Source organism: Hyperolius riggenbachi, chromosome 2 (assembly GCF_040937935.1).
Source record: "Hyperolius riggenbachi isolate aHypRig1 chromosome 2, aHypRig1.pri, whole genome shotgun sequence".
In the NCBI taxonomy this organism is placed as follows: Eukaryota; Metazoa; Chordata; class Amphibia; order Anura; family Hyperoliidae; genus Hyperolius; species Hyperolius riggenbachi.
Genome location: NC_090647.1, coordinates 241684058 through 241698659, shown reverse-complemented (window position 1 = coordinate 241698659; position 14602 = coordinate 241684058). Strand labels below are relative to the sequence as shown.

The following is a 14602-nucleotide window of genomic DNA, read 5'->3' as shown; positions in this document are numbered from 1 at the left end:
CGTGACTTCAGTTAAAGTCGCTGGATTACCTGAACCACCAGCTGACCACAGAAGGGACCAAGAGGATGCCAAGGGACCTCACGGGTTGCAGGGGGCTGGAGGAAGCCCCAGGTAAGCCCATATTTATTTTTTTTTGCCACAACTGAGGGCCCCCTTTAACCACTTAGCAACCCTTGCCACGCTTATCTACGCCCCTTTAAAATTCACCTGGGGCACAGGGGCGTAGATAGGCATCTCCTGTTTGTTTTCCCGCTGTGAGCGTTCGCGTGCGCGATCGCATTCGGCACCCGCTGATCAGCCAATCAAACAGAACAGGGCTGCTGTCATTGTATCACAGGAAGAAATAATCATATACTGTTGAAGCTATTTGCAGCTAGATTTGCTGTGCAAACTATCTAAACTTTAAATAAGATATATAGACAAGTTACTTGTTATAGTTAGTTTTTCATCTCGGATCTGTTTTAAAGGGAAGGTTCAGGGAAACCTTTAAAAAAATAAAAATCCATATCCACTTACCTGGGGCTTCCTCCAGCCCGTGGCAGGCAGGAGGTGCCCTCACCGCCGCTCCAGAGGCTTCCGGTCGTCTTCGGTGGCCGACCCGACCTGGCCAGGCCAGCTTCCAGGTCGGGCTCTTCTGCGCTCCAAGGACGGGCTTTTCTGCGTCCCACGCGGGCGCGCTGACGTCATCGGACGCCCTCCGGGCTGTACTGCGCAGGCGCAGAACTACTGTTCCACTTTTTCATTACAGTGCCCCTTTAATTGTTCAAAACACGGTTAGTTTTAGTTCAGGTCCACTTTAATTATCTCTGTTCCTACTAAAATCTATGTGTTAGCTGGATGCGGATCCTGGAGTTCAAATCATCAGAGAGCTCTTACTTATCCATGCCTTTATTCCTCAGGATCACTCTGGTACTTTAGAAGATACCACTACTGTGCCTGAAAACTCAGAGAGCCCAGTGCTGCAGCTAAATAGTCTAAATGTCTACTTTGGCAAAAAGAAAGGGAGCGTTACTGATGTTGTAAAGGTAATGTGTATGATGAGTTGTCAATCATTGCAAGTGTTTTGTTCTAGGAATGTGTGTGATTCAAATTTTACATCATTTAAAATATAGCCTCAGTCAAAACAATGAAAACGGTTACATTTGTGATTCACATGTATAATTATGACCATATTTACATGTATGTTAAAATAGTATCGCGTTACTTTGTGTGGTGGGATTTTTTGCGTCATGTATTTGTGTCTGCATTTCTGTCTCTCCCTACCCTAACTCCTAACACTCCCTTCTATAATGATAGCCAACACTAACCTCTAACGCTGTCTACCCTCCCGGGCTATATGGTAGCTGATCACCTAGCACCACCTCAAAATCCTTGTACGAAGTACACCCCCGCGCTCCGGTATACTATTGTCCAGCAACACAGCCAAACCCCTGTGCCCAAAGTAACATCACCACCAGACCCTTAGACCAGGGATCTACTGGTGGTGCTTTGTGTGAGATCACAAAGTGCCCTTGACTCCCGAATCGCGGAAGTGTTTTTCTGCAATTTCAAATGTGACTCCTGTATTGCTCGCAATTTGCATCTATAATAGCAATTGTTACAGGATCACTCCCAAAATGCTGCATGCAGTGCTTTGGGATCACAACGCTACAAGTGGAACCACCTCCATAGGGCTCCCCTGTTGCAGCGCTTTGGAACAGCACGATTGCTCTAACCCTCCCAGTACTAAACCTGAAACTACCCTGTACCTCCAGCACCTCTGGTGCCATAGTTTCCCATCGGTACTCAGCTACACTACCGCTGAGCGCCACAGTAGAACCCTTGGCACTCAAAGGAACTTCCTGGCACTTGCCCATACTATAGCTATTGATCATTTACGATCTCAGATAATCTGTGTAATCTGTGAACATGTCCAATAAACCATGTTGTGCCCATCTCTATTTTCTCATAGAGCAATGTTGTAATTTTTTTTATTTATTTTTTTTCTTCTACAGTTTTCACCAAATTCTATTGAAATTCCCCTTAGAGGCAAGTATTACTTTTCTGAACAAATAATGTTTAGGAACCTAACTAAATATATCTATATCCATGCCTATAGATAGATAGAGAGATAGATATTCTGTGTTTTATGATGCTCAAACTCAAAATTCTTCACTTTCTCTTGTATTTTCCTGCATTTTCCTCTAATTTGGGCAATTAACACCTACCTGATGGTTAACCCTTACCTCCTCCCTTGATATCAATCTGTTATTGATCCCCAACGTTTACCTCCCCCTTAAAGTATTCATGAGGCGGAAAAATTGATTCAAAACACTTACCTCTATGTATTCAGGATGTACAGCAGTGGAGAACCGCATCCTCAGTCCGCCCCCCTGCGCCTGCGCAGTTGGTTACATGCATATCAGCGGCTACGCTTCTGAAAGCCTGCTACCTGCGGCTTGTACGGTCACAGTGCTTTTAGCCCTTTCTACGCATGTGCAATTTTTACTGCATCTTGTTAAGAGGTCCTGGCCTCATTCATCTGCCTCATGAATCCTTTAACACCCTCCTCATACCCAATCCTGACCCGCCCCTTAATGTTAACCATCATATAAAACCTGGCCCATGCCAATTTGACTAATCATGCCACACCCTTTCCATGAACTTAACACGTGTTAAGTCCATGTTAATTGTTGATATGGGGACAGGGCACAAAATACATGCATTACAAGCGAGACTGGAAAGGGGGACCCAAAGGGAACCTAACAATTCAGTGTGTCAATATATAATTAATTCGGTTTAGATCAGATTTAAGAGTGTACGATATTTGTTTCATGCAATATATCCACCACATTCTATCCAGAAATGCACGGTGAGGGGGAGGGTACCTTTCCAATGCCTGGCAATTATACATCTTGCAGCTGCTTAAAACAGCTATTGGGGGGGGGGGGGGGGGCGCAACTAAACAGTCCTCAAAATCTACCTATCAGGTCCTAGGAAAAGCAGAGCCCCATTGTAAGTTCTGGGCCACTTTTACAGCCTTGTAATAGAATTAATAACAGATTTGGGAGATGTAAGCCCCCTTGTGTCCTAAATATAGATATTTGGAATTGATCATTTGGCTTATCCCTGTCAAATAAATTTCAGGATATGAGAGCAGAGTTTGAAAGTGTCTTTCCTGACGATTGTGAAGGGCACCGCTCTAACGAAAGAGCATTTCGGGGAGGCTGCATATTTTTATGGTGTTAATACGCCCAAAAAGTGAAATCTTGTAGTCTTATCATTCGGTAAGGAGAGAGCGCAAGATCCTAAAAAGTGAATTATAATTTAGGCCATACATACAAGTTTGTAGATGCAAAAATAGTGAAACCTGGGTTAAAAAAAGCATACTTGCGTAATCAAAGTGGCTTTTCTGCAGTGGGTCCCTGTTCCTGGGTCCAGAGTGCTAGTTCTGTGCAGTGGCTGAACTGAGGTTCTGTGCTGGCCCTGCCTACTGTCCTCACATGCTTCCATACAGTCCCCTCTACAAAATATGGCTTTTCTAATATAATTGGTTGTTATGCTTTGGGTGGAGGTACCCATAGCCTAGCAATGCCAGAGCATGCTGTAGGAGCTGAAATGGAAAGGGGCCTGGAAGGCCATTACAGTGGTGAGTGGGGCAGCAGAAGTCTATTAAAGAGGAACTGTAACGACAAAACGTCCCCTGGGGGGTACTCGCCTCGGGTGGGGGAAGCCTCCGGATCCTAATGAGGCTTCCCACACCGTCCTCCATACCTCAGGGGTCTCGCTGCAGCCCTCCGTGCAGCGGTGACGTCAATATTTACCTTCCCGGCTCCTGCGCAGGCACTCTGTCGGCTCCGAAGTAGGCGGAAATACCCGATCGCCGTCGGGTCTGCTCTACTGCGCAGGCGCAAGTTTCCGGCGCCTGCGCAGTAGAGCGGACCCGACGGAGATCGGGTATTTCCATCTATTTCTGAGCCGAAAGCAGCCACCGCGCCCCCGCTGGAGCCAGCAAAGGTAAATATTGAAGCTACAGTCGGCTCTGTCGCCGGCTGTTCCAGGGGTTGGAGCGAGACCCCCGTGGGACAGAGGACGGCGTGGGAAGCCTCATTAGGATCCGGAGGCTTCCCCCACCCGAGGTGAGTAAACCCCAGGGGATGTTTTTGAGGTTACAGAGTCTCTTTAAGCCACTAAAATGGATGCAGCCTTATGGTTAATTAAAAGGATAAAGGTATACTATTATTGATTTATAAAGCGCCAACATATTCCATGGTGCTAATATTTTGTATCCTGGATTTTATTCAGAATTTTTGTATAGATCTTCAAAAACGTAGAATTTTTTTTTCTTTTAGTACCCTTACACAAAGATACATGCCTGTCCGTGGAAACCAAAAAGCTGCAGAAATTTGGTTTCTGGTTCACAAAAGGAGGAAACTCATTTAGAAGCAGTGCCGTTGTTGTCCTGCAGATAGCTCCTGATTATGTACCTAACATAGAGAAGCAATTGGAACTCTCTTCTAGAAACCAAGCCTGTAAGTATATTGTGCTAGTTTATAGTAGTATTTATTTATTTTTGTCACATCCAGTTAAAAAGTATAGACCATGTTCTGTTTCAGAATTACATTTTCTAAACTCAATCCTAAATGTGAGACAGTAAAAAATGTTAAATGTATTTAAACACTAGAACTCTGTTGCAAACCAAAGCTGTGGGTGAGAAACTATAAAAAAAATTGGATTCCACACATTGCTTTACAACATCTTTCTCCATTAAATCTCTCCAGGAGTCCCAAAAATCTAGATATTAAAGTTGAACTCCAGCCATTTTATTTTAGTTTCAGATGAAATATGGATGGTTAGGATGTTGCGTTTCTTCTGGTAGCAGTCTTTAATCCACCGTCATGCAAGTTCCCTCTGTCCTGAATGGGATTAGCTATACCTTGACTGGACTATGGTAGATATCTCTCTGCGGTAGATGAAGGGAAATGTGAAGAGACTAGAAGCGTTCCAATTGGTACAGAGCAATTTAAATTTTGGCTGAATTTTTAACTCTTCCATAGTGTAATCATGACTAGGAAGAAAAAACTAGCTGGAGTTCTGTTTTAATGCAAAAATTCCAGATGTCTGAAATTTCTTACACAAAAGAATAAATAGTATTGACTGTAACCATTTCCAATCATATCTTCCATCTAGCATTTTCTCTGTTTAATATAGTACCACTGGATCAACAGGGATATATGAGGGTGCAGGCTAGTGTTGTACTTTATTTTCTGGTTGAACTCGATGGATGGGATGTCTTTTTATCCAACTCCAATAACTATGTAACCACATGATTGAGCTGTATTAACTTCACATTTGAACTCTGTGATGCTGCTGCATTTTCTGTACTACATTCCCCAGAATTCCTTCCTTTCTGTTGTAATGTGGTTGTGGCTACATACAAGGATAAAACTGTAGGTGTGGGCATGATTCCATTCACAGAATCAAACTTCTGCATGACAATGCAATTGCATTGTGCAGTACACAGACAAGGTTGTACCTCTCAGAGAGTTATACTGCTGCTACTCTTGATTCTTTTTACATTAGCTGTCATTGAAGGCCAGCGGTGGAATTGGGCAGTTCAACCTACCTTTTTTGCTAACACAGGCTGTGCCCATCCCTAGCTTGGAGTGACAAGATATGACATCACATAGTCTAGATGCACACAAGGAAGAAGAAAAAAAGACACCAAAGCTGCTCCTATTACTATCCACACTGCAAAATCTGAAAATGAGAGATCCGTCTCACAGAATTTACCAGTGACTACTGCATAAAACGTGCCATTTTTTTACACTGATTAAAACACAATGAAGCTTCAGTAATCCACCAAGAATGTTGGTACATTCTATTAACCTTCAGACATCTCTCATATCAGATTTTAGCATAGCAAGGACACCGATGTCACCTTCCTTTGTTTCACACTGACCACAGAGTTATTAGCTGGAATTTGCACACTAATTTATGAAGGATAGAGGGCTATAGCTTGATGCTGGTAAAGGGGCCCATACACCTAACGATTTTCCCGCCGATATACGGCCAATTCGATCACAGTGATCGAATCGGCTGTGAAATCGCCGCGCACACTGCTGTCAGAACGATCGATTTCCGTCCGAAATCGATCGTTCCCGTCGATCCGTCCGTGCGGAAGATTTTTTCCGATCGCCGGCGGGTCGAGAGTGCGTCGAGAGTGCGTCGATAGCGCATTCGAATGCCCGCTGACCGACGCAATACAGCGGGTATACATTACCTGTTCCGGCCGGTGCAAGTCCCCTGGTCCCCGCTGTCGTCTTTCCGCGCTGGGTTCCGGACCGGCTGCAGCTACACAGAACTTCCTGTCCCAGCAGGAAGTTTAAACAGTAGAGCGCCCTCTACTGTTTAAACTTCCCCTGGACAGGAAGTTCAGTAGCTGCAGGAACGGTCTGGAGCCCGGAGCGGAAAAGAAGACAGCGGGGACCAGGGGTCTCGCGCCAGCCGGAACAGGTAATGTATGCAGGGGGGGGGGGGGGGGGCGGCAGCTCCACAGATTGTGATCGGTTTCAGGCTGAAATCGATTCACAATCTGTTTGAAGTAAAGGTGGCCATACGATCCCTCTCTGATCAGATCCGATCAGAGAGGGATCTATCTGTTGGTCGAATCTGATGGCAAATCTACCAGTGTGTGGCCACCTTAAGAGTACTGGCCCTGTGTTTTGACCATTGAGCGCTGACACTGCTGGCCTTGTTAATAATTTCTAGAAGTAAGTCCTATGAGTATATATGCTTGATTGTGTATAATCTATTTGAGGAAATGTAGTGTGGGAAGTAAGAGGAGCGCACGTCCATAAAACATTTAATTTCTTATTCATTTCTTACTGTGATTGGGGAACAAGAGCACATGACATGCCTACAAATCCTGTCATCAATAACATTGTGACAGTTGACCAGTGGGGCAGCTTGTTTATTTATTTTAGTTATATAGCGCCAACATATTACTCAGCACTGTACAGAGTATATTGTCTTGTCACTAACTGTCTCTCAAAGGGGCTCGCAATCTAGTCCCTACCATAGTCCTATGTCTGTGTATGTATCATGTAGTGCATGTAACTTGTTAAAGAGAATCTGAAGTGGAAATAAAAATAAGAAACAGACACTCGCCAAAGTAGAGGGAAGGCTCTGGGTAGAGCCTATAGAGCCTTCCCTTTCTCCTCATTGCCCCTGTGTTCTCCTTCAGGTTCCCCTGTTAGCAGTCTACGACCGATAGTGGTAGACTGCTCTCTTCCTCTTCTGGTGGTGGCCTTCGGCATTCTCTGGAAGCACTCGGGCAATAATGTGGGGGCATCCAGTGGACAAAAAGCAAAAATTATAGCACTTGTAAAAAATAAACAGTGACAGCATTTTGTAAAAAATACATCATTACCTTAGGGTTAGAGATTTTTTAAAATGTATGTCATGAGGATATATTACTGTTTTTGCAAATAAGGCTTGTAATTAGTGATATATATCGTATAAAGAAACAAAATGGAAAACCTTCACCTATATTACTAAATGTATTGTCACCATACATTGTACTAGGGTCATAATTTATTGTCACCATACATTGTGCTAGGGTCATAATTTAAACATTGTAATAATTGAGTCAAATGGGGAAATAAAATGTGTGGGTTTTATCTATAGTATCACTTTCTTTTATTTTTAAACTAGAATTGTTGAAAACTGTGAAGTAAGGATGTTTAAAAAAAATCTTCCCTTTAAAATGCATAGGAAATCAAAAAATTCTTAGCTCAAAGAAAGCCTAGTTTGTCCCAGAAAAAAAAACAGTGTAGAGATTATTTTGGTGTGATAAGTAGCGATAAAGTTATTGGCAAATGAGTAGGAGGAGAGTGATGTGTAAATTGCTGTGGTTTTTACGGGGTAATAACATGTGGTAGGGAAGTGGTTAAAGATAAATGGATAATGCATGCAAATTAAAGTGTACCAGAGACCTCATTAACCACCCTGGCGTTCTGATTAAATCGCCAGGGTGGCTGCGGGAGGGTTTTTTTTAAATAAAAAAAAAACTATTTCATGCAGCCAACTGAAAGTTGGCTGCATGAAAGCCCACTAGAGGGCGCTCCGGAGGCGATCTTCCGATCGCCTCCGGCGCCCAGAATAAACAAGGAAGGCCGCAATGAGCGGCCTTCCTTGTTTTGCTTATATCGTCGCCATAGCGACGAGCGGAGTGACGTCATCGACGTCAGCCGACGTCCTGACGTCAGCCGCCTCCGATCCAGCCCTTAGCGCTGGCCGGAACTTTTTGTTCCGGCTGCGCAGGGCTCAGGCGGCTAGGGGGGCCCTCTTTCGCCGCTGCTCGCGGCGAATCGCCGCAGAGCGGCGGCGAACAGGCAGCACACGCGGCTGGCAAAGTGCCGGCTGCGTGTGCTGCACTTTATTTGATAAAAATCGGCCCAGCAGGGCCTGAGCGGCAGCCTCCGGCGGTGATAGACGAGCTGAGCTCGTCCAGACCGCTCAGGAGGTTAACTAAAAATTTGATACTTACCTGGGGCTCCCTCCCACCCTATAAATACAATTTTTTTTGCATGCTTTTAGACCCTTAAACGGGAGGGGGGGGGGGGGGGAATCATGCTGCTAGGGAGATCTGCAGGAGCCTAGCACTCCCCTCCCTGGGATCCAGTGCTGCAGTTTTCCCTCCATCCTCCGGGTGACTCTGTAACCTTGTAGTGAGATTACTGTCTGTCGTTGTTCATCTCACCAGGGGGATGCAGAGCCTCCATGGAGAGGAAGAAGAATGGCGGCCGACGTTGGCATCCTGCGGGAGGCGAGTGAAAACACCCGCTGTGCTCATTGCTCTGCATAGGCCTCCCGGCGGCTCGGGGTTACCGCTCCTGACTTGTTTTTTTCCACCTTGAGCTGGACTCGTGATTACTGCTAAAGAGGTTAAAGAAAAACATGTCTTTGCTACAGCAGACACAAATCCTACAATAAATCTGCACTGTTTCTACTTCTTGCTTTCATAGAAGCAAACATATTGTTACCATCCTGTGCTTTCAAATAAGCTTATCTGCCATATTTGCCATGGCAGTCAGTTGACCCAGGGGAGAGATCAAATTACAACTGGTGATTAGATACAAATGAGTGGGAATTAGACAGGCTAAACTCTCTAAATACATACAGGGTGCATTTCTCTGTTCTCCTTCTGTCCTGTGCAAGAGTTCAGGTCCACTTTAAGCAGAATGTCTCATATTTTTATTGTCCCCGCAGGTAAATCAAACGAATTTATTTTTCTGGAATTAACTGATCCTCTTACAAGCAAAGACCAGTCTGAAATAGGTGACATTATGACGGAAGCCAGCAAGCAGGGCTCACCCACTCTCGCGGAAGTACTTAGCTGGGAAGAGGTGAATTCCTTGTTAGAGGATATGCCCAACGAGGAATGTTCATTTAAACGGAATTGTTATTCTGGTGCATGTCAGCCATCTGAGGTAAGCATCTTAAAATTGATGTATTTATATTATACAAGGCCTATTTATTAATTAGCTGTACATAATGATCATAATGGATGTTGTTAAAAACAAGCATTTTAAAAAACTAAATTGGTTCAAAATAATGAGTTATCACTCCGTTACTATGCACATGTATGAAGATTCAGGTTCTGATGGGCATAATCTGAATAATAAGGTTCCAAATTTGAATATGCCGAATGTGTCTTCAATTAAGATTTTACCATGTTTAATGCAGCATGCTTTAAAGAGAACCTGAGGTGAGAGGTATGTGGAGCCTGGAGCCTGACATGTTTATTTCCCTTTAAATAATGCACATTGCCTGGCTGTCCTGCTGATCATCTGCCTCTAATGCTAGGAATACACCATACAATTTTCTGTTATGCTGGGAATACACGAAGTGATCCGGCGGCTCGATCAGCCGCCGGATCGACTCCCGGTGCGTCCCCACTGCCGCCCGGATCGATTCCTGCTCGTCTCCGCGGGCGCTTCCTTATCTTCCGCTGGATTCCCCGCTATTGTCCAACCGCGGGTATCGAGCAGGGAATCTATCCACTCGGTCATCGGACCGGTCCGATATTATCAATCGAGCCATCAGCGGCTCGATTGATAAGGAACTATCGCTCCGTGTATGCCCAGCATTAGATTTACCTGCCAGATGCATAAAGTTCAACATGTTGGAAATGTATCTATCTTACCATCTATCTGCTGAGCAATTAGGCATTGTTCTACTTAGCAGGAGATAAACAGAAGACAATTGGCCTCAATTCACTAAGCTTATCTCCTGTCTTTAATAACGTTTCTAGAGTTGTTACCATGGTGATAAAGCATGTAGTATTCAGGAAACATTTTACCTCAGGCAAACCTAAAGTTAACTCTTCTGTCTTTACGTTAACTCTCCAATCCTTAAAATAACTCCAGAGTTAAAGACTGGCTGTTAATTAACTGTGTGTGAAAATAACTACAGAGGAGGTAAATTAACTACAACGGAGGTAACGTAAGGAATGAAGAGATAAGATAACTCTCTCACTGTGTGGAGGTAAGTTTTTTTTTCTCTTGCCTTATTATCTCCAGCATGATCTTAGTGAATTGAGGCCAATGCATCAGAGATGACCATTCTCTACAGAAAATAATCTAATTATGCATTCTAACAGAAAATCTAACAGAATAATCTAACAGAAAATTGTATGATGTATTCCCAGCAAAATACTTAAAGCTATAGACCCCAAACACTCATGCAGATTAGATGTCTGACAAGATTAGCTGCATGCTTGTTTCACGGGTGGGATTTAGACCCTACTAACCAGAAAAATCAGCGGCACTGCCAGGCAACTGGCACTGTTTAAAGGAAATAAACCTGGCAGCTTCCATAGGTCTCTCGCCTCTCGGGTTCCTTTTTAAAAGACCACTTTCGAAAAGAAAGAACTAGTGAATTAACACATCGGGGGTACATTTGTCGCAGAGTAAAGTTAAATACATTTCTTTTCCCCTATGTAGCCATTACTTACAGTAGGTATTACAAATCTGACAATTCTGACAGGTTTTGGGCTAGTCCATTGCCTCATAGAAGATTCTAAAAAAAATTTCTAAAGGAAAGAGCCAGCCTGCTTACTCACTGTACACTTTTTCTAGCAGGTGGATTGTGCCACTGCCTTTCAGGGAGTGCTTTTGCAAATGTGGAAGTTCTGAGAATTCCCCATGTGGAAATAGACTAGTCCAAAACCTGTCAGAGTTGTCAGATTTTTTTTTTGCTACTGTGACAGACAATGACTTCAGGGAAAAAAATAACTTTATAGTCAATTTTTCTGTGGGACAAATGTACAGTTTCTATGTATACTCATTTTTTAAATGTTACATCTTTTTTTCCCCTTGCAGTAGTGGTCCCTTTATAAATTGAAGAGAAACGTCTATCAGTTTGTGTATATTGTTGCTGTGTTGGGCCTCTTTAAGACTGCCAGCTGAAGGTGGTGAATTCACTGCCTGTCAGCTGCTGTCATACACCAGCCAGGTGCTTGTTAGTACTCTGTAACAGCTGTGGACTCTGAGTGGAGCCATGCTCAAATGCGGCATGTGGTTTTTTGCAGTGGAGTAACACCTTTGCGCACCAAATGCTGACACACGTCTGTTACAAACGTTGCCATTTTATTCTGCTCATGGCCACCAGACGGGGCGCTGAACTGCCCGACAAGCATGCAGTTTGGCAATCTGTCTAAATGAGGCCTTACAGTTACAATTTTAAAAACTTACCTTAATAAGTGTCATTGGCTCCTATATTGTACGTTTTGGCGGGATCCTAGCAATAAGCCTTTATTTGTGAATTCAAAGGAGGACCTCCTGAATTTAGTTCGAAAAACTTTCTGATCACTGCTGTTCTTGCCTGAGAAACATCGTCTGGTAGCATTCACTGCACGTTTCTCACTTATTTCCTCCCTGTTCTCCATAAATGAGAGCACAAACACTTGACCATACTTTTATTTTTCTTGTGCCTACTGGCTACAGAAATAGTCTGATTGTGTTCATCATACCACCCTCTTCTATGGCTGGCTTCTGAAGAGATTGTTTTGTAAACCAGCACTGTAGAGTTCAAGGCTTCAGGGAACTTGTTTGGTGTAAAAGATGCTCCAGTGGGAGTCTTGACTTCTAGCTACATTTGTGAGTTGTCACCCAAACCCTTACAGGCTTATTAAAGTGAACCAGAGATGAAAATAAACTGAGATAAACAATTGGATCTGTCCTTTTACTCCTAAATATGACTCTTTTAGATATCTCAAGGTTTTATTTTATGTATACCGGTATATGTTTCCTAGTCTCTGCTCAATTTCAGTGTCTTAAGAGTCCCAGAGTGAAAATACATGAACTATTGATCTTTTTATTTTTATTTTTATTTTTTTTCTCTCAAAGTAAAAAAGCCCAGGTATCTGCTTAGGAAAGTGTTTTATAGCTGTGATTTGTTATCACTGAGCCAACTGAGTCCTGACCGGAGAAAACTCTGTCAGTTCCATAGCTAATTATACACTCTTTCAGGCAGGAAAAAAAGAAAAGGAGCACTGCACAAGTGTCTATATGCTTGTCACTGCACGTGTCTATTACATCATGTCACATGTCATCTCTGGTATAATTTAAGGATCTTTCACCAAGGATTCCTGCTCCTCTTGGTTTATCTTGTGGAGTCTCATAATTAGTATGTTTAACATTATGTAGAGTGCAATACTGCTGTAATACCAAAGAAACATAAGAAATTAATTCAATTCATCAGCGTTTAAACTTTTTTTTTTTTCCTTTTTGCAATTTAAGTTCTTTCAACCAGTAATAAAGTGACCCTTTCAAGGAATACTGTAGGGGGTCAGGGGGAAAAGAGTTGAACTTACCCGGGGCTTCTAATGGTCCCCCGCAGACTTCCTGTGCCCGCGCAGCCACTCGCCGATGCTCTGGCCCTGCCTCGGGTTCACTTCTGGAATTTCAGAATTTAAAGTCTGAAAACCACCGCGCCTGCCCAGTCGTGTCCTCGCACCCGCTGATGTCACCGGGAGCATACTGCGCAGGCACAGACCATACTGGGCCTGCGCTGTACGCTCCTGGTGACATCAGCGGGAGGAAGGACACGGCAATACAGGCGCAGTGGTTTTTAGACTTCAAAGTCTGAAATTCCAGAAGTGAACCGGAGGCGGGCCGGAGCATCGGCGAGTGGCTGAGCGGGCACAGGATGTCTGCGGGGGACCATTAGAAGCCCCGGATAAGTTCAACTCATTTTCCCCTGACCCCCTACAGTATCCCTTTTAAAATGTTTTTAGTGAAGCCGACATTTACCATTCAATTCAGATGGAATTACAGTGGAAGCCAGATCTACTTTGTGTATAACTGATTTTGAGCTCTATCAACTGGGATTTTATTGCTGTGATCAGCAGATAGGTAGGTAGGTAGATAGATAGATAGCATATAGATTTTATTTTTATTTTTTTTATAAAAAAGTATTTTATTGAAGCACAAGTAATTGTACAAACTTTTCCATACACATATTAAGTAAAATTAGAGCACAGAAAAGACGTGAAAAAAGAATATTAAAGTGGATCCGAGATAAACGTTTACTCATTGCATAATTGTGTTCCTTTCCTATTGTTTATTGGGCATTCCTCAAGCCAAATACTTTTTTGTTTTTGTTTTAATACTCTAATTCCCTATAAACTAAACAAACCACGCCCACAGGTTTTCAGAGAGCCAAAGCATTTTCAGACAGTAGCAAGGGCTCATGGGAGCTCAGTCTGGGCAGGAGGAGGGGGAGGTATTACTAGCCAGAGATTTCAGAGGCAGAGGGGAGGAGGGAGGAGGAGAAGGGATTAGTTTTTTTTTCGCAGGCTGAGTGCCTGCCTGCCTCTGTGTAATGCTGGGCATACACGGTACGTTTTCTACGGTGTAATTGAGCTGCTGATGGCTCGATTGATAATTTCCGAAACCCCGCAGGAACGATTCCATGTTCGATACCGGCGGGCAGGACAAAAGAAGAAACGAGCGAAAGATAAGGAAGCGCCCGCGGGGACGAGCGGGAATCTATCCGGGCGCCCGCTGGGGCGAGCGGGGACGTGCCGGAATCGAGCCAGCGGCTCGATTACACGGTAGAAAACTTACCAGCATAATGTTTACAAACAACATGGCTGCTGTCATTGTATCACAAGAAGAAATAAACATATTCTATTGAACCTGTTTTCAGCTAGATCTGCTGTCTAAACTATCTAAACTTTAGATAAGATATATAGACAAGTTACTTGTTATAGTTAGTTTTACATCTCGGATCCGCTTTAACAAATTATTGAATACTTTGAGCACTTCAACAGTATCATAGGGCGAAAAGATATGTTTACTTTATCGGATGGTCATCAAACGATCTGTTTTAATATAGATGTTTATTTTTAGGCCAAAAAAACAAAAGCCACTTACAGCCTCTTGCAAAAACTGGGCGATGGTTGTTATTCAGCTTCTATGGTACCTGAACAAGAGACTCAGCTGAGAGAAGCAAGAGGGGGAGTCACGCCTGTCAGGTATGTCTTATCCCTGTAAGGAGATAATGAGCTGTAGGAGTATATACACATTTCATGTTATTTCAAAATCATGTACTC

General features: G+C 43.5%; 1 protein-coding gene across 2 annotated transcripts in view; it reads left to right on the top strand.

Moving 5' to 3' along the window:
• The window catches only part of SENP7 (SUMO specific peptidase 7), a 90805-nt gene that overhangs the window by 52613 nt on the left and 23590 nt on the right, over positions 1–14602 (top strand). For both annotated transcript variants that reach the window (XM_068268437.1, XM_068268436.1), the window contains 5 exons: positions 900–1025; positions 1995–2028; positions 4332–4511; positions 9253–9473; positions 14400–14524. In XM_068268437.1, coding sequence (XP_068124538.1) covers positions 900–1025; positions 1995–2028; positions 4332–4511; positions 9253–9473; positions 14400–14524 — 686 coding nt within the window. The remainder of the gene's footprint in view (positions 1–899; positions 1026–1994; positions 2029–4331; positions 4512–9252; positions 9474–14399; positions 14525–14602) is intronic.